Source organism: Melospiza georgiana, chromosome 17 (assembly GCF_028018845.1).
Source record: "Melospiza georgiana isolate bMelGeo1 chromosome 17, bMelGeo1.pri, whole genome shotgun sequence".
In the NCBI taxonomy this organism is placed as follows: domain Eukaryota; kingdom Metazoa; phylum Chordata; class Aves; order Passeriformes; family Passerellidae; genus Melospiza; species Melospiza georgiana.
In genome coordinates this window covers 3,641,237-3,669,225 of record NC_080446.1, presented here as the reverse complement: position 1 = coordinate 3,669,225, position 27,989 = coordinate 3,641,237, and the positions used below count along the sequence as shown (strand labels likewise).

The following is a 27,989-nucleotide window of genomic DNA, read 5'->3' as shown; positions in this document are numbered from 1 at the left end:
GTAGAGGGATCTTTCCTGCTTGTCTGGATGTACATGTTTTCTGTGGCAGGGTCAGCACTGCACTGAGTTGTGCAGCCCCTGGCACAAAGCTCTGCTCCCCTTTGGGTGCAAAGTGCTGCTGTGCAGTCACTCAGACTGGAGGGACCATAACTCCATCTCTGCTGTTGCAGGGGCACCATGAAGGGCACCCAGAACCTCCTCTGTGCTCCCTCAGCAGCTTGTTCCTTAGCTGAGGGCAGGAGTGGTGAAGGCAGAGATGTTCTCCTCCATAAACTCTGCTCCATTAGGACTTGTGCTCTGATCCACACATTTGTTCTCATTCCCTGTCCCCGGAGGTAAAGTTTAATCAAAAGCATGCACATGAATGAGTTAGTCTAAATATCAATAAATGTTTCTTTCAGGAGAAGCTTGAGATATTTAATATTTAATAAGCCTTGAAAATGAATTTCTGTTCATGTTTCCCAATTTGTTTCCAAGCGTTTTGGCGGTGAGCAGCGCTCGCTGTCCCTGTGTGGGCAGCACAGCACAGATTATTTAACAATCCACTTTGTCTCCTCTAAAATATTCATGTTTGCAGATATCCAAATGCAGCCCTTAAAAAGCACACACAAAACCCAAATGGTGCAGCCTGAGCCTCCCAGTTACCTCCAGCCTTTGCTTTAGGCTGCCCACCACAGTGATGCTGTTTCTCTCACAGCTCTCCCCTGTTGCCCTGGTTACTGCTCAAACCAGAGCATCCCTGCCGTGCCTGCAGCTGGACTCACACCTTCCCCAGGTGAGGGCAATGCTGCTGCTGCCTTAAGGCACCAGTGCAGCCACCCGTGCAGCAGCTTTCCCCTGGGCAAGGAAATGTGCAGCTCTAACAATTGCCTTTATCCTCACATTCAGCTCAAGCTGACAAAGCCAAATCTGCTTGATAAATAATTATACTACTACTTTTGTTAAAGCACTGGCTTTTCTGGAAGACCTCCAAATCTTGATTGCAGCAGCAGAGCTGCAGGTAGATTTGGCAGGATTTTGTCTCCCAAATTGACTTCTGTCTTGTTTTCCCTTGAAATCAAGACAATCCTGACTGAAAGAGTTAAGATTTTTTTTCTCCAGTGGCTGATTGAGAGCTGAAAATGTGCTGTATTGGTTTGTGGATGGTTCCCTGCAGGCAATGGAGCTGGGGGTGGGTGGCAGTGCCTCTGACAGGGCTCAGAGGATGCTCCATTGTAAAGGGAGGCTCCTCCCTGTTCTCATTCACAACACTTACTTTGAGAGTTTCATTTCAATTTGCTGCCGGATTTCCTGTCTCTCCTCATCTGTTCTGCTTGGGAAAATATTCCTGTCTTCCAGCTCCTGCTTGCTCGGTCTGTTCCGTAGCTTCACTGCCAGCAGCTCTTTCTTGCATTTTCTTGGCAAAGTACCTGGGACATGCATTGAAAGGAAAGTTATTAGAGAGGCAGCTCCTGGGGATGGAACAGGAACTTCTGGAGAGCAGGAATGGCCCAGAGGGACAGAGATCTGTATGCTGCTGTGCAAGGAGCATTTGTACACATTAATGTCCGAAAGCAGCACTGCAGCTGAGCAGGGCTCAGACACAAAACCCCTGCAAATGCAGAGGGAAAACATTCCTCAGGGCATGCAGGAACTGCAGTTAAAACTTTGTGTCATCTTGGGAGCATGGTGTGAAATGGGAGGTTAATTTGTTTTGGTTCCTTTTCGCTTTGAAGGGTTTGGGGTTTTTTTAAATTTAATGCCTCACCTTTTCTAGAGAAGGTCACCTCATCTTTAAAGAAAATGACATTTAATTGGTATTTTTGTTTGGCATTTGAGATAGGATTAAAGTCTCTTCTTTAAAGGATGCTCTGGAGGTTGGCAAGATTCTAAATCCTAAATAGGTTCTCATTCTCAAATACTGGGGTTTTATTTGTTAGGGATCTATGGACCTCCTTTTATATTATCACTACTGATCTCAAATTTCTTTATGCAGAGGGAGGAGTCTGTACAGCCTTTTTCCCACATTTACCTGTTGGAAAGAGTAGAGCAGAGTAATTTTGGTCTCCCTGTGTGAGCTGTGAAAAATCTCTTGGTAGTTGCATTGATCTAAAGCTAAACTTTTCAGAAACCATAATCGGCTCAAAACCCCCTTTCTGGAACCTAAAAAGCTGTGCCCTTATTTAGCACCTTCCTTGAAATGCTCTCACAGTCTGTTGCAAGCATTAATTAAATTAAACCACACAGCCCTGCCTGAAATAGCAGATATACATTTAACAGATGGGGAGGGAAGTGAAATGATTTGGCTGCTGCCACACAGAGCCTTCTGCTAACTGAATATCTGACTCCATCAGGAGCACTTGGCTCACAAAGCCACAGACTTGGGACTCTGACAGGGCTTCTCACTCATCACACTGGGAGTGGGTGCAGAGGAACCAACAGAATTCCTGCTGGAAATCACCTGAGGGACATTGGGGCTAGAAACCCCTTGGGAATCCCTGCACACGTTCCCAGTTTCACCTGAGGGTTTTAGAGAGGTCATAAGAGGAGTTTGGCCATGTCAGGAGGTTTCTGTGACATGGAGCTCTGTGTGTCCATGGGAGAGGCAGCACTGGCCATGCAGAGTGTCCAGGGCAGGGCACCTTGGGGGCATGGAAAGTGATATAATCAATAGGATTTCTGTCATTGACTTGAAAGGAAATGGGGTCAAAATCCTAATTAACAGTGTCAGCTCCCTCTGTCACTCAAAGAGGACTGTTCTTAATGAAACATCATTTACCAGAACAGGTTAAAATGCATGTATACATGCAAAATCTATATATTAAGAGAAAATAAGTGCACATGAATAAAACAAGAGAACAAAAAAAAGCCCCAAGCTGTTCTTCTCCCCATCCATTTTCAGCATCCTGAGGCAAATTCCTTCCTGATCACTACCTCAGTAGAAAGTGAATCTGCAAACACCCTTATTTAAGTATTCTTTTTTTAAGGATTATTTTTCTTAGTCAGTCAGGCACAATCAGAGCCAGTCTGCCCCTGACCATCTATCTCAGGCTGGATTGTTTTGTGATTTATCACACCTCAGCTAGGTCAACAAGAAATGCTCGGGAAATTCACACCCTTTTCATGTTCAGGCTGCAGGTTCCTGTAAAAACTCCCTGTTTCAATTCAGTCAAATCATTACATTTAATTTCCTGTCTGTTTACTGTTCTTTTTATACTCACTGTTCTATCAATCAAAAAGCAAATCCTAATACTGCCTGATGCTGGACAGACCTTGATTGCACCAGTTATCAGTTGTGGGCTATGTTCTGGTAATGTTGTTTTTTAAGCTCATCTTGCCTTGTGTTTTCAGAGGTTTCAAATAATGATTTATTGAGTAGGAATAGAAAATCAAGGCATAATTCCTCACTTTTTCCAGAGTTGTGTGATTTTTCTGTAGCCCCAGGGCTGTGGCACTGTGCCCTGTGGTGGTTGGTGGTGGCAGTGGCAGAGCAGGTGACTGCTAAGGCAGGACAGGGATTGTAAAGCAGTTCAGCATTAATGGATAGTTTTACTGCCTGACTTGGAAACCAGCCCACATCTCTTCAAACCAGAAGGAATCTGGAGATGTTTAGGGAATTGTTCTGGTGCTGTCCCTGGGAATGCTGGCACCAGCAGTGCCTCCACACCAGAAATGCCTTGGGAATGTCCCAGCTTGCTCTGGGACATCAGTCAGAGCTCAGATCCTCTGTGCCAAGCAGCAGTGCTGTTGCAGCCACAATAATGTCCAAATATCTTTAAAGCAGCTCTGTTTTTCTCAGGTGGCCTCAGCCATCCCCAGTACAGCAGCACTGTCCTTCAGCTGCAGGAATTTTCCAAAACTCAAGCACTTATTGTGGAAAGCCCAGAGCTGCTTCTAGATATCACTGAAACTTGTACAATAACCAGTGCCCTCCTATCATCATAATAATGAATAATTATTTGTTAAATATAGAAAGATTCACCTTCAACAGTTAAATATTCAGATTTGGTTTTGCTTGTTGGGGATAATGTATTTTTTTGCCTGGCTGCCTCTAGCTCTTAGAATTTTTATCAAAAGAGGCCCCTTTTACACACATAGCCAGGAAAAAAAGTAGAACTTAAAAGTGTTTGTTGTGTTTTAAGCTATCCTTAAATGCACAGCAATTACACTCCTTACCTCATGAGTCTGTTCTGTTACTTGGTGTCTTAAGACACAGCAGCAGAACTCATGTCCTGTCTGCTGGCTCATGCTTTCAAAGACATCTTTTAAAATTCATCTTTCATCTGCTATAACAATTTTTTTTGATAAATTGTTCTCTGCCTTCTTTTAATGCATTCATGAAGAGAGTGAAGGATTCATTTCATATTGAATCTGTCTTGCTAACATGGAAAACATTAAAAACCTTGAATGACAGATTTTCTAAGGAGAGCTGATTATTTTGCCAAAGCTCACTTAAATAATTGCACAGGATTATAAAATGCATTCCCCATATGTCTCAAGAAGGGGTAAAATGGACCAGATGGAGAGAAACTTTATTCTTTAAGATATTTTCTCTATGTGTTTATCCTTCCTGGATTGATTGGTCTCTATCACTTTTCCATGTACCATCACTGCATGGAAAAATAGTCCTGAAATGTTAGAACAGGGCAGCAGTGGCACTGGGTGTACAGAAAGCTCTGGCTGCTCCCAGGGGGATGTCTGGGAGTGCTGCTGCTCATGCAGAGCAGCCCCAGGGTGCAGCAGCAACTGAGAGGGTAAAGCACAGTGATACAGCTCAGTGTGCCACACCTGGGGGACAGTCACAATCGCTGGGACTCCAATTTAACTTCAGCTTTTCACCAGGGTTCCTTCAAAAGCTGATGTGACAGTAGAGGAATTTACCCTTCCCAATATTTCCTTAGAGCATTCCCTTGGTTGTGGGAGTGTATCTTTGTAACACAGTGACTTTGCTTACCAGAAATAACGGAGTCGTTCAGAACTTCTTCATCCTGATAAAAAACAGACTCTTCCTTGAGCTCTGAGTTCATGATCATGTTTTCTTTGTTCTCATCAGACTCCTTAACCGAGTTCCTCTTGTTTTCTGAGTCACTGCCATAACTCAGCGAGTTCTCCTTCTCCTTGTTGCGCTCCATACTCGACGTTCTCGAGGGACGGACATCCACCCTTTTTTTTGGAGAGCCTTTGCTTTCTCTTCCATGGAAGCTATGGGTGGAAGATGCACAGCCCAGATTTTACAAACATTGTTTTATTGCTGCAGTAGAAACTTACATGAGAATGAGAAAAACGTCCTGTAGCTCATAAAGGGCAGGGCAGGGAGTTCAGCATGGACCAACATGGGGTGGCATTTTCAAGTTGAGAATGGCAATGTGGATCTACTTTCCTGTCTCTGCCATTAAAATAAGACATGGAGGGGTGGTGAATAATGCTTTTCTTTGATACATGGTCACAAGATACACTGTAGTGATTAAAAACCCCACAACAACACATCCTTCTAATGTAAAACATGCATGACATGAAATATGACCATTCCTATGATATTGTATGATCATGACAGAGGTCTAACAGGGTCTGGAAATGACATCATGTGAATGTGTTCCCTGGGGCAGTACTTGTTAGGGAACTGAGAAATGCTACTGACTTCACTCCAAAGCTCTGGGATGGCAAAGGTTAGTTCTGTCCTCTGATACACAGGAGGGCTTCTAATGAAACCCAGATACAGCACCCAGTGTACTCCCACAAAAACATTTGTATTAAAAATGGATCTTGTATGTGCTCCTGTGTCAGCCAAGAGACACAGAAATCACAGCATTTCTCATTGCAGAGTACTTGGAGCAGGATTTGCCTTTGCTACTCCAGCTTGGTATCTTGTGGGGAAGATTTTCTCTTGCAGTAGATGAAGGACTATCACCTGATTCTACCTGCTTAAAAACCTACTCCTGCACCACAGCAGCCTCCTTATAAAGGAAGAACATACAATGAAACAGCTGCCAAATGAAGCATTTTAACCAGGGATGTTTGTTCCAAGCAGTGACACCAAGCTGTAGCAGCAATTAAAACACTAACAAGAGGATAGGAAGATTTCCCAAGAGAAATGAAGCGGTGGGATGAGTGTCCTCATGCAGCCCTGTGCCTGCAGGCTGTAGGTACCTGTCCTGCCGGTGTTTGGTGGCCAGAGCCCTGTGGAGTTCTTCAATGACTCTGCTGGGAGGTAAAGGCAGATGAACGGCAGCCAGGTGAGGGGACCCGGTGGGCGTTGTTACCTGGCCTCTGCCATGGGGCTCGCAGCTTTTCTGGCCAGAGGGGTGGAAGAGGGCAGCTTGTCCTGAGATTTGGGAGGAACCCACAATGACATAGTTCTTCAGGATGGTGGAAGGAGGAGATTTCATGGCTGGATCGTCCGTTTCGCTTCCTGCTGTCAAAACACAAGAGGGGAGGAGGTTGTGCAATGCTTTTTCTGTTTTCTTCTTTTTGCACAGAGTCTGCACTGAACTTAATTTGTTGTGTTGAACAGAGGATAAATGGTGATGTTTTGCTCTTGCTGTGAGGTAACTGGCTGAGTAGCTGAGTTCAAAAGGCTCTTTCTGTATCACTCCAGATCTTTAATCTAGCAAAACAGATGCCTCTTCACTTCCCCTCATTCTCACAGGATCAGATTCTCCTTTTTCCCAGCCCACCACTGCATTTTTGCTTGCCCACACTGTTGCTCCTAACCACCAAAGGCTTGGGCTGTGGTGGCTTTCCAATCTAGCATTTTCTGTGCTGGACTCTGGCAGGCTGTTTTAAAATTTATGCCCCGTGGTTCTGAGTCTGGACAAAATGTACCAGTGTCTATTAGCTGCTCCTCTGTGATTGCAGCCCAGACCTCTGTCTTTCATATGCCCGTGGAGAAAATGCCAAAATCATTATGAGGATAATGTTTGCATAACAAAACTTGCCAAATGACATCCAAATGAAAGATGGGGTACTGAGCACTAACAAGAAGAAAAGAAGGGTGGGGCAATATAATTTCTCTTTAGCCCCAGATTCAGCTATTTTCTATGCAATATAAATCTTTTGTCTGAAATTAGAATTACACATTTAGACTGATTTATACATTTCCTAGCATTTGAGTCTGAAGCACAGTGGACATTTCCCTGGTTGTAAATTTGGTGGCTTCACACGACATCCCTTAGGATAACTGAACATCTGCCCTGAAAAAGATCCTGATTCGTTTTCCTGTTCTCCTCTTCCCCCTTCCCCCTCCCCTATATCTGTGTCCCATGCCCCTGGCACATGCAGATGTTTACACCCTGTGGGTGGATAAATGCAATTTGAGCTCCTCATCCCAGAGTATTTCTTGTCCCTTGTTGCCACCTAGTGCTTCACACAGGAATTTAGACTGGCACAGCTTGCTCAGCTTTGGTACGAACGTGCTTTCACAGGTAATTTTTCCTTTTTTTTCTCTCTCTTACTTTTGAGATAAATCCTTCAATTCATAGCAGAAAAAACTTCTTCTCACCCCAGGATTATCCTGAAGTGGTTCTGTAACAAGGACTTGGTTCCAGTTAGCAGGGTAACTTGCTAGAAAACTGGAGAGGGCAAAAAATACTAACTTCAGTTATTAAATATATCCTCTCAGAGCCAGCATCCTGCATAAGGGTTACCCAAACCATGCATTTTGTTAAGTTTGCTTACAAAGAGTTCCTGAAATCATAACCAAAGTCAAACCCTGAAAATCTGAGTGTTGCAATACTAAAAGGTTTCTTTTTGTATTTGTGGGGTGAGGAGGAGAGCATCCACAACAAAATCTCTCTTCTAAGGAAGGTCTAACATTACTTTTTTATCTCTGGAGGTGTTTTTGCACATTTGGGTCCCTCCAGCCCAGAACTCTTAGCAATGGCTTTGTTCATTTCTATTCAAACTAGCCCAGAACTTCCCCAGTTTAAAATCTGGGAAGTCTGAAGGCTCAGGGGCATTGCTGCAAGAGGCAGTGCCTGATGTGCAATTTGTGAGCCCCCTCACCCCAGAGCTCCTCCTGCACTGATCAGGTGCTGCTCCAGCCAGGACTCAGCCAAGTTCTGCTGAGCAAAGCTGGGTTTGGTGCTCAGGGGGGTTTTATTCTGTGCTGCTGTGGAAATCATAAATCATAAATTGATTTCTGATCAATTGCTGCCCACTGAATCATGGCCTGAGGGGATGGACAAAAGCACCTCCTGAGCCACTTTATCCTCTGCACACAGAGGGTGTCTGTGTTTCCTCAGAGCAGGAGGCAGGGCTCAGCAGATAAAGGGAAGACTTTGTTTTCTCTTCACACCAACTTGTTCCTGGAACAGGTCAAGGGCCAATTTCATCCTCATTGCGGCTTTGGACAATATTGAGAATTTCCTGAGATCACACCTTATTTGTCCTAATGGCAGATGTTCAGTGAATAATCTTGCAAAGTGATGTCTTGGCACCTTGCCCTGTTCCTCCTTTCTCTGATTAATTGGTGCTTGACTTACTCCTCACTCCTCTGCTGACAGCATCCCTGGCATTGTTAAGGGAGGGGAAAAACTAAACACAAAGAAGATTTTCAACCTCTTCATCTTCCTTTTCTTTCATAATTGCCCTTTCTCTCTCACCACACTTTTGTATTTCCTCTCACTCACTGACGGTATTTGTTTAATTTTAACTTAGCACTGCCCCCACATCCCCACAAAAATAAACATGTATAATCACTACTGGAAAAGGCTCTAGAGTTACTGGAATCATTGAGAAAATTCGAAGTTGTTCTTTGTGGAAGATGTAAATGAGAATTAAATACCAAAACTCAAAATATCTCAGATGCTACAGGAAATAGTTGAGTTAAGCAGAAAAAAACCTGAACTCTAACTGCTCTGAAGTGCTTGGTGGAGGTGTAATCTCTGTACCCTGCGTGGGTCAGGTTTCCAAATACATCTGATGTTGGCATGGCCTTCTCCTCAGCTGAGCAAAGGCAGAGGGGCTCTGGGGCTGCCTGTTCCTCTGCCAGGGGGGAAGGGGAGGCTCGAGGCTCACCCACAGCCCAGGACAGTGAAATAACCTGAACAGCAGCTCCTGGGGAGCACTAAAATACCATTTTGAATCCAGCTCCCACTTGAGTTAGTACAGCTTTTAAGCACAAAGTATGAATAGTTTCTATGGGAAAGAAATACTTGCAATTTTCTTTAAAGAGGCTGAAAACCTCAATATTTTCTCTAAGCCCCAGTGGTCAGGTCACAGAACCCCTCTGATGTTTTGTTTCCTGGTGACTTTGAAAATCCTGCTCATTGTGCCAGATAATGAGTGTGGATGCAAATCAGGGCTCACATAATGGCTGTCATTTAAAAGCCTAAATATCCAACAGGTCTGACATTTAGATGTCAGGACTTGATTTTCATTTGCAATAAGGCCCTTTTAGCTGCTTTTACCATATGTAGGGGCCCTGAAATTGGAACCAACTAAAATCATTCTCATTTTAGCACCCTTTCTGCCGTGCCAGAATGTTGAGACATGGAACAACATTGGCAATACATTAGAAAATGAGGCCCAGAGGAATTGCTTTTGGAAATGTTCAATAAAGTCTGGCACAGAGGATTGCCAGGTGTATCACTCTTCAGAGCAGATTTCATAGCTCTAGCTTAGACCTGCCCTAGAGAGCAAACCCCTCAGACAGAAACCTCTGCAGAACCTTTGAGCTGAACTAGATCTTGGCTGCTGTCCTGCTCTCCAGTGGGAGCCCAGGTAATGAAAACATTTAAATCTTCCTTGTGTTTTATGGCATATCAATATGAGCATGAGATTCAGCAGATGTTTGCAGTTGGTTTGATTTGTTTTATGTGTGTTTAGTGCTGTAGACTCACAACAAATAATTCCCTGAGAGGTTCAGATAAATATGTGTAGTACAAAGATCAGTGCATTCTTATCAGGCAGCCAGACATGGTCACTGCTCACTATAACTGAGTGATTCTCAGCAGTGTGGGGCTTCAAAACAGGCATGAAAAAAGGATTTGACAGTGCTGTGGAGGTGAACTCATCAAGGATGGGGAAATCTTTACTGAGCAGTGATGACTGACCTGTTATGCTCTTGGTGATTTTGGAGATTGCCTTAGGTGGTGGAGCTGGGAGCAATGGAGGGCTGGGAAGCTGTGCTGGGTTTCTTTCTGTCTGCTTCTGGGGGGAATCTGTGGATTCAGGTACAAGTAAGGCTTGTGGACTGTCTTCAGATGCTGGCAGGCTGGCATCTTCCAGTTCTTCCGTGGGTGCTGAAGGTTTCTTGGCTGGTGGGAAGATGAGTAAGATTAATGGAACATGAAGTTAATAATGATAGGCCAGGGGACAATGCCAGGAACATTCAGAAAAACTGAACACATGGCACACAGCTAGAAACACTTCTTTTCCACTGTGAAAGCAACTGTGTGAAACAGCCAACCAGCCAGGGCAGGTGAAAAATCAAACATATGAGGATATTGAGGAAATGTTGGTTTTGATGTTCCTGAGAAAACTGCTGAGCTTCCTTTACTTTCCTAAAGCCTTTTTCTCCTTTTTTTAAAAATAATGAGGATAGCAAGGCAAAGCAACTTCTGAGAACAGCAATGAATTTTCTTAGAGCACACAGCTGTGGTGGCACAGTTCCTGGGTGAGCACTCTTTTGTCTAGGAACACACAGTCAAAGGGCAAAGAATATCAAACCCAGAGTATCACCTAAAAACTGACCTTCCAATAGTTGATGTGTGCTAATTTTCCCAATATGAATTTTACCTTATTTAATACTTGCTTTCTGAGCCCTCTTTTACTGTACCTGACTCCAGAGCTGTTGAGCATTTTCTGAGGTTAAAGCTGATAACCAAAAAGACCCTGCCACAAAAAAGATTTGCTATTGGATCTGAGCAGTTAGAGTGGAACAGGGAATTGGTGAAGTACTTAAGAAAATAAATCAGTCTCCAAAGGCCTGGTTTGAGATGGTGAAGCACTGCTCATTTCAGGACTGTCTCTGCAAGGATGGCAAAAGCACTTAGCTGTGAAAGTTAGCGCAGGCTGAATCACTGAGCAGCTCATCCAATTGACCAGGCTGTGATGAGGGCACAGGGGAATAGATGCAGAAAGGCATGAAGTGAAGCAGGACACAGGTGAAATTTCAGTGATGAAGTCCAAAATTAGCATCCTTGAATTCTGCTCAGATACAGCTGCCCTGGCAGTGCCCAGACTCACACAGAGCCTCCCTGCTGGGCTTTCACTGTCACATGGCCTGAGCTCTGCCTGGGCTGGTGAGGGACCCACAGGGAGCCTGGGGCTGACTCTGATCCAGCCATGGCCAGGCTCCCTCCAAAGTGCATTTCCAGCCACTCTGGGCTCAGCAGTAGCCATGAGGGTTATTTTTCCTACCCCACTCATCCAAATGGGGAGATCAGTGTTTAAATCTCTCCTAAGCACAGAATCATAGGGTAGTTTGTGTAGAAGGGACTTTTCAAGGTATTTAGTCCAATCCCCTGAAATGAGCAGGGACATCTTCAACAAGACCAAATTGCTCAGAGTCCCATCCAGCCTGACCTTGAATGTATCCAGGGATGAAGCATCTTCCACCTCTCTGGGCAGTGTGCTCCACTGTTTTACCACCCTCATTATAAAATAATTCTTCCTTGTATTTAGCCTGAATCTTCCTTCTTTCAGTTTAAAAACATTGCCCTGTCTTGTACCACAACAGGTCCTATCAAAAACTTTGTCTCCATCTTTTTTATAAGCTCCCTTCGAGTACTGAAAGGCTGCCACAAGATCTCCCTGGAGCCTTCTTTTCTCCAGGCTGGCTGACCCCAGCTCTCTCAGGCTGCCCTCTCAGGAGAGCTGTTCCATCCCTCTGATCCTTTTGGTGGCCCTCCAGCAGCTCCATGTCTTCTGTGCTGAGGATCCAGAGCTGGGGTCATGCAGAACATGAGAGAGGTCCAAACTCCTGGGCAAATCCCACTCCTTTGGGCACTCTGGATTGTCTGTCCAGGGCACCTTTCCCTCCAAACCATTCTAGGCCATCTCCTAAAATCTCACTGCAGTGGCACCCGCAGCTGCTGCATCACAAATCTTTTCTTGGCTCAGTTTTGTGTCTCGTTGGGAATTCAAACTCTCTGTATTAATGAACATTCAGCAGCCTCGTGCTCAGAGTGCGTGGGGAGGCACCAAGGCACTCAGGCAGTTGGAAACAATAGCATTGGCAAGATAATGGCATTTAATTTGTTGACAAACAGATTAATGAGTGTGCCTAGAAGGGGAGGAATGAGTATTTATCATTCAAAAGAGACAGGAAAGAATAAATATGCATCATTACCAGGAGTTCTTGTGAAATCTGTCATGACAGGAAAGCTGCTGTATGGGATAGTTATGTGAATTATAGAAAGAAATAATTTTTTTAAATGTACTTCTAGGGAAGTGCCTTGTTCCAGGGTGACATCACTTGGGTGTTTGTGCCCATTGCACAGGAGACAAAATGTGTAATAGAGGAAGGGAAAAACAGAGTCACTAATGGGTTACATTAGTGAAAGATCAAGAGCCCCAGTAGATGTTCAGAGCTGGAGAGGAAAATGAGTCAGATTTGAGTGCATTCCCCTGAGGGGAGCAATGCTTTCCCTGGCAGCAGCTCCCCTGTGGCTGTCCCTGGCACAGGAGGGGCTGCCTGGCACAGCCACAAGGTGCTTCCAAAGCCTCCAGCCCCAGCCAGACTTTTTGGGTCCTGAGCTCCACCCTGCTCTGGGAGGGTGTCAGGCAGAGCTGAGTCCTGAGCACACAAACCCATGAACAGATTTCATAGTGCAGAGTGAATATTATCCTGCTGAAAGTATTCCAAGTGCTCAGCACTAGAGTTATTCATGGAGTGCCACTTGTCAAAATGCCATCTCATTACCAGGTAGAAATCCTCCCTTTGGGACTGTCCCCAAGCCCACTGGCAAGGTTAGGTGGGGAAAACTGCCCTCTTTGTGCCCTGGCTGTTCTTTTCTGTGTATTAACATGAACATGAATTCTGCAAATTGTGTTTTCTCCTCTTCCCCTCCTTGGCCTTTATCCCACAGGATGACATAGAACACAATGGGTGTAAAGCAAATCCATTCATTTTGTTTCTAGCTGGTCACTTATTCATGTGAATCTGGAAAGACACCTACTGCATTAGGCCTAGATTGAGCCCAAGGGCAAATGTTATCAAAAACTCAACATTATAATAAATTTAGCAGCACACTGACAATTTTGAAGAGCTTTCCCACCCAATTAATTCCTTCAGTTGCATTTACTAGAGACAGGAATGCTAGGATGTACAGACAGGGAGAAATAAGCACATAAAGACAAGATCAGTCAGAGGCCACCAATAGGAAGAGGCAGAAAGATTTCTTACAAATTGGAGTCTCTCAGACTAAGGAAACAGGAGAATCTAATCCCACTGTTATTTTTTGTGGAACCTGGGAAAATGACACCTCAAAAATGGAGGAAAAGAAATACAAAAGACAGGAAAGATTGTTTCAGGGAGACAATAAAAGGAACTAGGGTTAGGGAAAGAAATCGAGATGATTTTGAAAGCTTCAATACACGATTTTGAACACATTGTAAGGTAAATTTTAAATCACACTGCAAGGTTATGCAGAGACATGAGGTTAGACACATGACACCTTATTAGTGCTATCTTTCCATGATAGTATGTCCCAATGGTAAGAATTACAAGTTCAGAAAGAAATTTCATTAGATAGATAATTAATAGAGAATATTGTTAGAGAATAGAGAATTAATATGATAGAGAATTAAATGCTCTAGAATAGAGAAAGAAGAAAAGAAACCTGTAATCTGGTCAAGATTTGATCTGGTTGCTGTAAGAACAAGGAGATGAGTGGGTTTTGCCTCAGCTGGTGAGGGAAGGATTTCCATTCTGAGGGTGGAAGCAGCCAGGGCTGGGACCCCCAAGAAAGCAGGGCCTGAAGGGATGGGACAGAGAACAAAAGGCAGCCAGGGCAGATGGAGAAGGTGTAAAGATTGCCCAGAGGGCAGGAAAATCCATAATCACCACATGACAGTCCTCACAAACCAGGATAAAGCATTATCTCTGCAGCTTTGCATTTCTTGGTTGTCAGGAGGTGGATGGAGCCCTGCAGCTGCTGGGCTGTGCTGGCTGCTCCAGTGCCTCGGCAGGGCTGCACCAAAGGAGCCTGGCTTGGCTGATCTCTGCTCCTGGAATCAAAATTCACGGGTGTTTGCAGCATGCTGGGGACAGAGTTGTGACATGGACAGTGTGGGCTGTGTATTGGCATTGTTCTCCTGAGCCAGGATTAATACATTCAGGTTTGGCACAGAAATTTAGGAAATCTTTTTAAGAGAGGCTTATTTCATCTTCACAGCAGCCACTGCTGCTACCAAAGGGGCACCATGCCAAGACTGGATCATCTCATAATTCAACTAATCCCATCGTGCCAAGCTTTGTGTAGTTCCTCAGCTTGGTAGAAGACTCAAAAATCACAGCTATTAAGTACCAATTGCTAACCTAGTGTGGGCTGGGGTGAGCGAGGTGCTTTGACCCTTTAATGCACTGACATATTCGACCCCTCAGCAGAAATATTTTTATAACACTTCACAGTTTTTTGAAAACATTTTATATGCAATACCTGCATCTTCTTTCAGCTCATCCAAGTGCAGCTCCTCACCAAAGGAGGTCACATTCGTTGTGGCTGCAGTTGTGGTGTCCTGCTGCTCCTCCTCTGAGGTGAGTGCCTGGCACACGGCTGCCGGAGCCTCGCTCTGTGTCACCCTCGTGCCATCGTCACCAGTGCAGGCTTTGCCTTCAGTATCTAAAACAACACATCATTTCATCTCAGCTAAACCATGAGCAGTGGAAGCTGAGCCCCTCTGCTATCCTCTTAAGAAGAGGGAATCTTAAAGCTGCTCATGCACAGGGAGCAGCGCCTGACCTCTGTGTTAACTACCTGTGATGTAAATCCTGTGAGCAAACCCATCTGGGCATGAAAACCACTCGGGTTTCTCAAGGAGACACCTCTTTCTGTGGGCATCCAGCTGCCTCAGCAAGTGGCCACTGAGCTCTGGAAGCAGCTGCCAGGTGGGAGATGAGCAATGAGCAGTCAGAGGTCTCTGGGAGAGGGCAATTCCTTCCTTGCACGAGCAGAGCCCATGGTGCAGCACATTCCCAGGTGGGTCTGACAAGTCTGGGCTGTACCAGGCTCTGTGCACGACTTGCTGCCATCCAGCAATGCTGCAGGAAGGAAAGGCTGCTCACATTCCTACCAAACTGCAGGGTTTTAGCAGTTTTAGTTACTCAGCTTTGAAAAGTGTATCCTGTGTGATTGAGCTGATCAGAAATTCAAATCCTTCCTCATGCAGACCTAGAAACTGCTCCCTTTGCTTACTCTGAGAGATTTTTGTGCCAGTGATCCCTGCAGCTGTATGCATCTTGATGACTGAAGCTTTTCTAGTACTCTCTTATTCAGTCAAGAGTCTTCAGAATACAAACTACTCTTTTACTTCCTCAGAATTTACAAGATCTACATCACTGTTGCAAAGAAACAGAAAGCAATCCCTTCCCTCCCTGGGCAGCTCTCCATGCTGATGGATGCTCCTGCTGTCCACCCTTCACCTCCCAGCTTGTATTTCTCATCCCTGGACACTCCTTTCTGGAAGCTCCTGACAGGGCTGTGTTTTCTTGCAATCCTTGAACATTGATTTAAATCAGCAACATTCACAGTTACCTCTTTTTGATGCTATTTGGACAATCTGCAGGGTAATTTCTTGTGCTTTTGGGTGAGGGTATCAGATTTTGGCCCAGAGATGCTGCAGAAGGGATGCAGTATTTTTGCACACTGAGCTCACTCAGTCTGCCTCATAATCACGTTTGGTGAAAAGTTACTGTTCTTAAAATAGTCCTTGCAGTAGCACAGTTGCTATGATACAGGGAAGGGGAGGGGGGAAAAAGTTCATTGCCTACATTTCAGCTCCTTGTGAAGGCAGCCTGTAGATAATCATGGGTGTGTGAACCACTGCCATGTGGTTTGACAGGCAGCCCCTGCCCAGAGCTGTAAGCACAGATAAACCTGATCAGCCTTGTGCTCACCAAGGGGACAAACATCGAGGGGAGAGCTCCCTAAACGTGCTCAAGGTAACTCTGCTCTGCACATCCCTCACAGCCTGGAGAAAGGCAGCTGGGCCACAAAGGATCTGCACCAGAGACTCCTGCAGGTCTCAGCCCCTTGGAGGGCAGGGGCTACTGAAGGATTGGCAGGCAGAAGATGTTCCTCCTGTTGGGGCATTTCTGAGACTCACAGCAGCGATGTTCTGGGGCAGGAGGGATCAGTTGGTGCTTACATCAAAGTGGGTGTGCTGCTTTGGGTGCCAGTGGGTCACAACACTGTGTTTTAGAGATGGTCTGGGGACAGGACAAAGCACAGACATCAGATCCAGGGGGAAGGAGAACCCCAGCCCTCAGCATTGCAAGGTAACCTGGAGCAGGGCTGGGACTTGGCTGGGAACGAACCTCCCTGTGTTCCAGACCCATGTCATCCCTCGGGGAGTTCAGCTGGTTGCCAGAGGGAAGCTGCATTTTAGGAGTTTTCTAGGTCAGGCTGGCATCTGCCCTGTGTGAGCAGAGCCCCAGAGGAGCAGGGGACAGAGGTGGCCCAGGCCGTGCTGTGAATGGCCAGCCAGGACACAGGGTGACACAACCTGCCAGGGTGACTGAGCACCCACACAGGGACAGTGCCATTCACCCTGGGCTGCTCCCCGGGCACTACAGATCCTGCACCAGCCCTGTGCAGAGCTCAGGGCCACCTGGGCACTGCCAGGGACACTGCCAACTGAGTGGCACCTGGGTCAAATGCATGAGGCTTCTCATGCTGCAGCATCCTCCCAGCTGGGCTGTTTATGAAAGTGAGCAGGAAACAGCTCCCTGGAAGTGTAGTAGAGCCTGATGGAAAAGAGGGATTTGAGGATTTACTGTTGTCTTTTTTGCTGCTTTGACAATTGCAACCTAACTGCATAAGCGAGGACTTAGCCTTGAAACTGCTGCCACTTCAGCTCAGTCCAAGTAGGGCACTGATCATTTACTGAGAATTATTTGGGTCAGTTTTTATTCCGGTTAATAAGATTCTTCTGCTAATATAATAAAATAACCCTGGAGATTCACAACACTCTGTAAAGACAAATAACTTGCAGGCAGCTGCAATGTCCTTCAGCTGACTGTGATCCACTCTTCCCTTTCTGGGCACAGGGAGGCACTGGAAATTTGTGTGATGCTTATAGGAGCTCCAGGCAGCTTTCCTGCAGACAGGTAAGCAGTCTGTTTGCAGCTGTCTAGTTAAAAGCACAGCTTGTCCTCACACCTCACTGGACTATATTTATTTGAACTATTTTAATTTTGTTAAAATTACCTTGCTGCTTGGCATCACCTTTTCCTCACAACCATTCTTTATGCATGCAAGAGGTTTATTGATTCCTCATTATTGCCTCTTAATGTGCTCTACAGAAGTTCTATTTTACGGGTTTTTTGCAGAGCATGACTTCAAATTCATGGATTATAGGGAACTTTCCTGCTCCTTGTGGAGATCATGTATATACAGTAATGCTAATATGCTAATAGGACATGTAATTATCTAGAATTATGAGAGACACAAAGACTTCAATGGACAGGAATTAAAAATGAACTTTCTAAGAACTTCCATTTTAGAATGAATGGTTTGATAGATTATTTAATATAAAATTTAAAATATATCCAACAGAATAATATTAAAATTGCTTCACTCCCATGGAAAAAGAAATCCTATTTAAAATGCTCTTTTTCTGACTCTTCAGTTCCTCAGCTTCACTCCAGCTTGGCATCAGTATGGTCCCAGGGGTTATTTATAGGCATGGCATTTGTTTAATACAAAAGAAACTCAATTACTACTTTCCAAGAATACAGCTTCTATCTGTGAGATTAATCAAACTCAAAAGGCCAGTCCTCTTTCATGACAGTGCCTTCTGCTATGATGTTTTCAAAGTAAAGATGGATTTGTGGGGTTTATCTCTGTTTAGGTGGAAATGGCAATTGGGATGTTGTCCATAACACTGGGAGCTCAGTAAATCTCACAGAACAGTCACCCAGATCTGTGTCTCCCTCGAGCATCTGTCAGGGCTTTGGAACAAGAACCATGTCCTTTGTGAGTGTTTCTGACACTTTATCATCTTTCCTTCCATGACTTCTGGTTTGGACTCAGGAAAGCTTTAAAATGACTGCACTAAATGCTTCAATTTTCCATGGGAATGAAAAGCAAGTGGACTGGTAACACCCTACACCACAAACTTGGGAAAACAGCTGAAAACATCAGATTGGGATCATTTGATGGGATCTGGATCCATTGTTCATGTTAGCTGACTGCTTCTGTATGTTGAAGTTTGTATTTGTCCAGCTTGAGCTGGATTTCTTGGCAGAAGGATTTAGCTGGGTTTAGGCAATTACATAAAACACACGGACCAGCTTTGGCTGCAGCTGTAAACCAAGGGAACACAGAGCTGCATGGAGATGGGAGAGCATCAAACACTGAACTGCATGGATTGATTGCAGCAGGGAGGAGTTTGAAGGATGACAAGCCTTAAATTCAGACACTGAGTTTTCCACTCTGGATTGAAGGTTTTTATTAATTTGCTTGTTTATTCTGCTTTTGCAAAATACGTGTTTCCTACTGTCCTGAAAGAGCCTCTGATTAAAAAAAAAAAAAATAAGAAGAATTTTTACTTACCTTGCTCAATCATCTCCAGAAGGCCTTTCTTAATGAGTTCATCCCTCCCTTGCCGTGCTGCCATCTTCTTCTCCAGCACTGCACAAAGTAGGGGCACAACACAGCACCAGTTACCAACAGAGCAGTCATGCAATGGAGTGAGAAAAAGGCAACATGGAAATTCCCTTTACTCTCAACTTCTGTGTGCCTGGAAAGGTCTGCAAGGATGTTGTTTTGGGGAGCATGGATTGATGAGCTGGTTTTGCCTCTTCCTTGTAAAAATCATCACATATAAAGCTGAGGTTTATGGTATGAGGCGCTGTCAGCTCACTCTGAGTGCCGTCACAGGGATTTCAGAGCTTTCTGCTGTTTACTGTGGCATCTTGGAGCTGCCTTGGACAGTGTCCTCCTCTGGGACACCCACAGGATACAGAAGCAAGTGGAGGGAACTGCACCATCCCATCTTATGAAAATGCAAGTGAGACTGTCTCCAGACTGATCTCCTGGGACATCTCTGGAGACCAGTGAGAGGAGGCTGTGCTGTGTGCTGGGCTCCTTGCCCTCAGAGACAGCTGCTTGAGGGAAGGCATTTCACATGCTGCAGCTCCCTCCTGTCACTTCTCATCATGTTACTGTGACCTATATAAACTTCACCCCAAATAAAAGGGGTGACAATACTTGGGGCCATAAATGTAGCCTGTGAGGACAAGGGACAGCCCATGGAAAGCAGTCTGGGGGCAAGGCTTGTGCTTCACTCTCATATTTTGACCTTTCCTTCTAAATGTACTAAATTGTGTTATACAGGAAGTCAGCCTATATGGGCCCCTCTGAGCCTTAAACATTAATAATGTTGAATGCTGGAATCTCTGAATTGGTCACCTTTAACCTGTCCCATGAAAGCTCTGCTGTGCAGCATCCCTCTCCTGCTCTCAGCCTACCTGCAGATGTCTGCTTTAGCTTCTCATTTTTCTTTTTCCTCCACTTCCACGGTTTGAAGATCCTGCCCAGTGTTGCCAGTTTGCTGTTCCTCCTCACTGGTGGAGTTCGAATCCCTGAGACCAAGTAGTCAGAACGCACTGCAGGGGACTGCTCCATCTCATCTGAGAGGGGAAGAGAGGAAAAACCTGTTAGAAAAAACCCCACAGTGACTTGCAAAGGGCAGGCAGAGATGCTCACCAAGGCAGTGGTGCCACTGTCCCCCCAAAAGCTGCAGGGAGCTGCCACAGCCTCCTGAACCCTGGAGAGTTGAGAGCTCCCCATGGCTTTACCAGGGGAGTGGAAGTTTAACACATCTGTAAATCAGGCTCACGTGGCCTCCAGTTAATAACATAAATGTAATGCTCATTTTAAAAATGCTGACCTTTATGAAAAGCTGAGAGAGCTCAGATCCCTTTGGAATCCCCAGATTCCAGTTCTGTTCCTGGGTCACAGGATATTGCTGCCTTTTAAATGAACTCTTCACATGAGCTAACACAGAACACGCTGACTTTTGTGAGCTAATTCAAATCTTATATAAAGAAGAGTTTGTTTGATATGTGCTATACAAGTAAAATCTCAGGACTGCTGTGAAAATTTATTCCTTGAGAAAGCTGAGGGGAAAAGTTTTTTGTCCAGCCAAGCCACAGGAATTCAGAGGTAATGCTTCAGCTGGAAAATCAATTTAGGTATTTTTAATAATTTTCCTTGAAAAGGCACCACAAGTTTTGCTTATAGACAAGTGTTGCATGAAACAATAGCCACTGAGTATTCAGAGTTGTGTGCCAGCCAGTGTCAGAGGACAGTGGGACAGTCCCCTAAATGGGGTTATTGATGGCTTTACTGAGATCTGTATTACAGCACCAGGGCAGTTATTGTTGAAAGAGAAGCTGCCATCAGACCTGTTACAGAAATAAAAACTGAGCAGCAATTGGTATTTTTTTCCCAACAACCAGTTAAGATTTAAATTGGGAATGTGAAGCTATGAACATATGTACATTTCCAAGTAATTTTTCTCTGGAACAGCAACATTTATCACAAATTGCTTCATGACTGCAAGATCATACATATCCAGCATCTTCTAGGCTTTGTTTTTAAGTTAACAGGGTGAAAATGCCTAAATCACAGCATGGAGGTGGGGATTTCCAAGTAAACAGGAAACAATTTTTGGAAGATTATTAAACACAGCAGGGGAATCAACACATTCCTCCTCTTCCATTTAATTTTGAAAATACTGGTAATAGAGATGAATCACTCAGTGGAGACAAACTAAAACTTGGCTATGTGAACTATTAGAGCAGAGAAAAGCTGTGACAATTCCCCACACACATCATGCGTGCCCAGTGAAATTCTCTCTTTGTATTGAATTTAGAGCACCTTTTTTGTCATTCCACTGAGTTTATCTGGGGATTTAATTTACAAGAGATTTAAAGTAATAATTTTTTTTCCTTTGAACACATGGTGTCTACCCAAGGTGATATTTATAATTTACAATTTGGAGGTCAGGATTAAGTTGAGAGCAGAAAATAGCAATGAGCCTTGCACAGAAGGAAGGCAGTAGCCTACAGACCACAGCTGGAGTGCCAAGATATTCTGCTCCTTTCCTAGCAGTGTATTCAAAAATGAGAAGTACCACAGAAATAAGCTTTGAGGAATTAGAGCTGCTCTTGATTACAGCAATAGCAATGAGAATGGAAAATGGCAGAGTAGATCTCTTATTAACTTGCTATTATGATCACTTTAAAGCTGTAATAGAAGCCTCAGGAAATAGCATTTGGTCATTTCTTGTGACACCTCTTGAGTGGAAATAGAAATGTTCATGAAATTAGCTCATCCCCAAGTAGCTGTAGATGAGGCTGTGAATCAGAGCCCTGTCCCTGGGAGCTGCAGTGGAGAGGGACAAGCTCAGCTCAGCTGTCCCTGCTCCTCTTCACCCTGCACTGCTGCTCCTCCCAGGCCAGGGGTTTCTCAAGCATGAAGTCAGGATTAAACAAGAAGCTGATTTACCAGCTCTGCTGTGTTTCCTTTGGGATGGAGGCGTCTGCAAAGTGGGTCAGACATCCCCCACATGTTTTGTTTAATACTGGTAACATGAGGCCATTTGAAGTTTTTGTCAGATACACAAAGATACAGACATACAACGAACCAAGAAATCATTTGAACCTGAACCTGTGGGTCTCCAGCAATGCTCATGGTCCCAGACATTCCCCTAAGGGAATGGGGAGATATCACAAGGACATTGAGGTTTCCCTCAGTGCTTCTGTGGTTTGCACCAGCCCTGCCAACTGCATTTCTTGCTTCCCTTTCTGCCCTCTTGGTTGTGGAAATGCAAAGACTTTGATTGCAGAAGAAACACAGGTACAAATCCGATGTCAAAGAAGGAATAGCAGATAAAACATATGTTCCAGTGGAGGTTTTTGTGGGCTTTTTAACTTTATTAATGATTCTCATATGGTACAAGCAGTGCTTTTCACCATATGCAGCTTCTATATTGTGCATTGGGAGAGATGGACACAAGAATTGATAGAGACACAGCAAGAGAGGTGTCCTGAAGTCCTAAATAACAAGGAAGTGGTCTCACTGGCAATGAGAATCACAAGAGAGCCCTTGGAGCACCTCATTTCCAGTCAGGTCATTTTCTCCTGGTTGTGGGTTGGCTGCCTGGGAGATCAGAAGTTGACAGCACAAAAAGCAGTTCCCACGTACAGCAGTGACTGCTGGAGGAGAAGGCACTCCTAAATATCAGCCAGCTCCTGCAGCCAACAAGCTGCCAAGGCTTGCCAACCCTCCAACCACTCTGTGAAACATTCAGCACATTTTTTTTAATCTGCAGTCAATATTTTAATTATGCTAACTGTTCTGTGGAATAATGTGGTTATTTCTCCCAGAGCCTGACAGCCTGGGGCCAGGCCATGCAATTACACAGGGGATGTCTGCAAAATACAAACAGCCAAGAGCCAAACCATGACTCTCCAAATCAGCAGGGGGAAGCAAGCAGCAGCTTAACTCTCTGTGCAATGTGGAAGGATGAGGGACAGTCACTATCAGGGTCCAGAGAGCAGCAGTTTAAGCCCAGGACAGCCAGGCCAGCCTGCTGCCCTCACTGCCCCACAAGAAGGCAATCCTCAGCCCTGTGTGGCCACAGGATTTAGCTCTGGCTGAGGCTTATTGGCTGTTTATGTAAAAATCACTTTAAATTCCTTGCTGTACACATGTGAGGGCAAAGACTCCTGTGCTGGAGCTTCAGCCTCAGAATAAACCCCTCCCATATCACAAACTCCTCACCTGCTCTGTGTGTGCCAAAGGGGTGGACACCAATGTGGCTGTGCCCCTGCTGCTGATGTGGGCAAGTTCCTCTCACAATGCTATCTGGAGTTATTTCTAGAGCTCCTTGCAGTGGTGCAGTGTGAGTGGGTTAATGTCTGAGACATCCCCAGTCAGAGGGGGGAGAGGTTCCAAAGTGACTCTGCAGTGCAGCTCTGGGCTGCACAATCAACCAGGCAACAAAGAAGAAGCAAACAAACCATAATATTCATTACATTTGGCTCCAGGGTCTGACCCCTCAGAAAGTCTGAGCATCTGCAGCTTCTGTTTACATCAGCAGCAGTTGTGGTGAAGAACATCCCCTTGCTTTCTTCCATAAGACATTGTGGTGCCATAAATAGAGCACTCTTCCTGCAATTCCCCTCTCTGTGGGAATTGTGCAATCATTGTGAAGGTTTTCTGCTCACAGAAGCTCTCCCATTTGCACATGTCAGACCCTGCCTCCATCCCAGCCAGCCTCCCACAGAAGTGGGGCAGGTTTGCTGGGAGTTCTGTGAATTGTGTGGTGGGAGAGTGCCCTGAGCTGCCACAGCCCTGTTCCTGCCGCAGCTGGGGCTGGTGCTGAGCTGATCATGTCTGGCTGGTATTTTATAATTGAGCACTGGGCTCAATGAGTTGGGTTTATCTGAGTGTGGAGCTGGATGCCTGCTGATTACAGCAACTGCAGGATGCATTCCACAGGCTGAGGAACATCAGGGATGCAGGGCTGAGTCACACTGACCTTGCCATGCAGGCAGGCTGCAGGGGACACGGGATGTCCTCCTGTGAATGCAGCAAGAAGTTTGTGGGAAGATGAAGGATGCTGAATTTTAATGTGCTGGGAATTCTGGTAACTTAAATTCACAGTAATGAAAGTTGTGTCTTGCTAAATCCTGTGTGTACATTAGTAGGAGAAGGACCACTGAAAAATCTGCAACCTGCAGGCAGTTTAAAAATAACACAGCAGACAAGAGCTGCAGGCAAATTTGTAAGGCAGGCGTGCTCTGTTTGCTGATGAATTGGTTTGTGATGCAGCTCTGCATGTTTTCCCCTTTACTGTCATTGCATCTCTCTCTGCAACTCATGTATTGAGCTAAAAAAGGAAAGAAAGTTTCCCTTTGGTCCACTGCAGAGGGCAGAGACAGTGAGTGGAATCAAAATGACCTTTTGGGGTAGAGGTGCCTTTAGCACCAGTAACTTTCAGTGCTGCCTGCAGTTCAGGAGTTCCTCTAGAAAGGTGAGGGAGGATGACACAGGGGGAGCTGAGCTTTTAGGGGTTCCTGTGTCCCCCTGGTCACTCCCAAAACGAGCCAGTGCTTCCCTCAAGGTGGTCCTAGTCAGTGAGAGGAGCCTGCAGGACATGGAAGGCAGAAAGGTGGTGTTGGTTTCAGAGTAAAGATTATCCTGAGCATTGTGACAGAGAATTAGCAGCAGGAACAATCCCCCTTTTCCTTAGTTTAGCATCCTGAAAAACAGAGAACTGACCACAGTGACTGAACATGCAGGATAGGGATAAGTTGCTCATGTCTGGGAGCCTTTGAATGCTTCTGTCATATGTTCCAGAGAAGCAGAATTCAAACTGAAGAGCATTTTATTGCACCAGTTAGATGTTTCCTGTGATAGAGTTCTTCCTTGTTCTAAAAATGTTTTCTGTCACCTGCATTTCTGCAGACATGCTCTCTTTCTTGACTGTCTTTGAAAGAGAGCTACAGCAGAATGTTCCAGTTTGAAGTTTCCATTTTAGTTTTTTTGAACATAGAGTATTTTTATTTTTGCAGTTTTGAATGACTGTTAGAAACTAGAACTGAAAATTATAAAAGAGAGAAGAATTTTTTATGAACCTGACATTTATTTAATTTTTGAATGACTTTGTATTTGAAGCTATGAATGTTGCAGTATTATTTGGGAGTATTTTGGAAAAAAATTAAGCAGAATCCTTTAAAAAAGTGAAAACCTAGTTCTTAACAGTTAGATATTTAGAAAGGCAAGGTACTTGTAGCAATTATTGAATGTAATCATGAGCTGTAGCAATTATTGAATGTAATCATGAGCTGATTTTGGGTGCACAGCTGCTTATGTGACATAGATTGTTGCTCTGACACATCATATTAATTGGACCAAAAAACCACTGAAATAACGTAGGGAAAACTACAGGTTTGAAGTGCCAATTCAGCCATTTACCTATCCAAATTTTTACGTTTGGTTTGGTCAATGGTGTAAAGGAAAAAATGGCTTTAATTCTTCTCTTATTGCAACCCTTTATGTTCCTGATTTCCCGCCGTGGAATTCATCTCTCTGAGAGCTGAACCTCCCAGGGAGCAGATGGAGAGTGGGCCAGGTTTATCCACATGGCATCCACGTCATCCCCTGAGTTACCTTGGGGGGAAAATCTGGCACAGGAAACGTGTGCAGGCTGCAGACTCACAGAGATCCATGAAGGCAGGGTGAAAATGCAAAGATAAACAGCAGGGAAATACAGAGACAGCTCTGGGTTCAGCTTCCCCTCAGTAAAGGCTGTGCTTGGCCTCAATCACTTTTCCTTTTGCTGAGTGATTTAAATCCTGATTAAGTTTTTGTTCTTCCCTGCATGGAAATGCAAGTTTACTAAGTGGTCTCCAAAGTCTGAACTTCCATTTTTACTTCAGACTCACAAGGTTTGCCATTTGTCCTTGTTCTATAATTTCCACTGCTTTTTAGCATGATAAATTACAATTTAACATTTTTCTCTAATGAAGGAAATAAAATAAAAACCCCAAAGCATAATTGTGGGTGGTAGGAGGGGGCTGTGCTTGCCAGGGAAGTTTATTTCCATTTTGTCATGCTGAGCCTCCTTCAAAGTATTTGGATTTTAAAACCAGGTTACCCTGACATGAATGGGGAAACAGATTATGCTTATCAAAGGAAAGAGAGCAGGGAAGTGGCAACTCCAGCTAAATCTCTTAGATAAAAATATGCTTTGTATGCTTGAGATTTGTGATTCCTTCCAAAAAACGTTCCTTGGGAAAGTTGACATATCACCTACCAGCCTTACCACCAAGTGAGCCAAGGTGCAAAGAAATTAATCAGGAACTTTTTATGCTTTTGGATCATTGTGTCAAGCTCCAACACCACTTGCTGTGATTTACAATGCACGGTGTAACATTAGCAGTTCATTAGCAAAATAGGTTTGTCAGTGTTTGCATAAAGGAACCCACAACAGCCTTACCTGGGTAAGAAAGAGCTCAGTAACAATAAGAAAATGAGCCTGATGAGGGATTGCTGTGTAATCACTGTTAATTCAGTTACCTGAGCCTGTACAGTGTCTTTGGAGAAGGCAAAGCCTCTCCCCCAGTGAGAGCTGGCTCAGGCAGCAGAGCAGCATCTTCCCACAAAACATCCATTCAAATGAAACAAAAATCCTTTCAAATGGGCACTGCCTCTGCAGAGGGTCGGGGGCCTGTGCCAAGTCTGTCCCTCTGCAGCTGCAGGGGTTTGTGCCACACACAAATGCCCAGGGCTGGGCAGTTTCCCCAGGCTCCTGGAGGGATGCTGTGCTGCAGGACACAGGGAGCACAGGGATGGTTTGGATGATGCCCTCAGCAGTGAAGCTGTGTCTGCACTGCAGGACCAGCCTTTCATCACCTGCAGTTGTTTAATTAGCTGGAGCCTTGCTGCAAACCTGTTGAAAGGATGTTTTTTATAGCATCCTCAGGGAGTCTGCAGACTGAAACACACCCTGGGCTGTCTCCAAGAGGCACCTTCAAATCCCTTCCACTGCAGCTATCCCTGACAGCAGCTGCCTTTGGAGGGACATGGAACACCCAGGGAAGCCATTGGTGTAAGGGCAGTGTTTGCAGCAGGGACTGCTCTTCTGGGATTCTGGATTCGTTTCTGGGATTCATCCACTGCTTTTTCTGGGATTCATGGCCCAGGACTGATCTGTTTAGAGTTTCTGCAGCTTATGGGAGCCTGTGTCTGTCAGACACACAGTCAGCTCTCACTTTACATCTATCCCAAACTTGTCTATTCAAGAATTAATCAAATCCTCATGTCCTGGGCACTTTCATGCCCTTGTAATTCCATGCATAATTTCCCTCTTTGCTCGAACACATCACAGCTCTCAGCTGGTGCTGTCACTGTTCAGTGCCACTGCTGCAGATGGAAAACAGTCTTTGTGCTCTGTGAAATGCAGGAGCATCTCCTTTTGTTTTGTTTTCTCCTTTATCACTTCTGCTGCTTCACACTCTTGCTTTCCTCACACCCACTGGCAACAAACACACCTCAGCCACCAGTCTGCTGCTCACTCCAGGCCTGCTCTAGAGAACAGAACAGAGATTTGGGAGAAGGAATGCATAGACAACAAAAATGTGACATAAACCAGAACAGCTGCAGGGAAAGGTAGATAGAAAACAGGCACAGTGACCAAGTTCAACTTTTGTATAAGGTTGTGCATCCAATGTGGCTCCTTGTAAAACTGTTCTAAAGCTACCAGTGATTTATACACGTGGTTGGTATGGAAATTGTAAGGAAACCTTCTTGGGAGGTCATTTCAGCTGAATGGATGTTAAACATTTTCTAGGGATGGTTTGCTCTGCTGGATGTAATATTCTGTAAATATAAGGCACATGTGGGAAATACTTAAAGGAAAACATTGTTTTTAAAAAAAATCATTTATTCCACTGTCTACTGGTGCCTCTTACCAAGGCAATTATACTAAATACTCAGCAGTTCTCCAAAGCAAGGTACCACAAACCCCCAGCACCTTTGAAAAGCCACATCTGTGCTTAAACACAGAGCCACCAAGTCCCCAAGGGGGATGGCACTTGTCACCTGTCAAATCCTACATTAAACATCATCCTTAGCATGGAACCTTCTCAAAGCTCACATAAAGGTTTTAAAGCACTGGTCTAACCAAACTGCAGCATGCCTTCTAAAATTCAATTCTTCACTGGTGGAGGGCCAAGAGAAATAATTGCTTAACAAATTTACTGTACTGATTATCAGTGTTTGCCTGAACCAAGACCACAATCTAGTCCTAATGGGAATGGCAGGATC

The 27,989-nt window shown here is 44.7% G+C and overlaps 1 protein-coding gene across 2 annotated transcripts in view; it reads right to left on the bottom strand.

The window, feature by feature from the left end:
- Positions 1 to 27,989, bottom strand: part of PHACTR3 (phosphatase and actin regulator 3) — a 100,604-nt gene that overhangs the window by 28,286 nt on the left and 44,329 nt on the right. Inside the window, exons 2-8 of one of the 2 annotated variants that reach the window (XM_058036035.1) lie at positions 19,616 to 19,777; positions 18,699 to 18,776; positions 14,583 to 14,765; positions 10,032 to 10,235; positions 6,127 to 6,391; positions 4,934 to 5,181; positions 1,256 to 1,409 (exon numbers count right to left, since the gene is read on the bottom strand). In XM_058036035.1, the coding sequence (XP_057892018.1) occupies positions 1,256 to 1,409; positions 4,934 to 5,181; positions 6,127 to 6,391; positions 10,032 to 10,235; positions 14,583 to 14,765; positions 18,699 to 18,776; positions 19,616 to 19,777 (1,294 nt within the window). The remainder of the gene's footprint in view (positions 1 to 1,255; positions 1,410 to 4,933; positions 5,182 to 6,126; positions 6,392 to 10,031; positions 10,236 to 14,582; positions 14,766 to 18,698; positions 18,777 to 19,615; positions 19,778 to 27,989) is intronic. The other variant, XM_058036036.1, reaches the window with a different exon arrangement.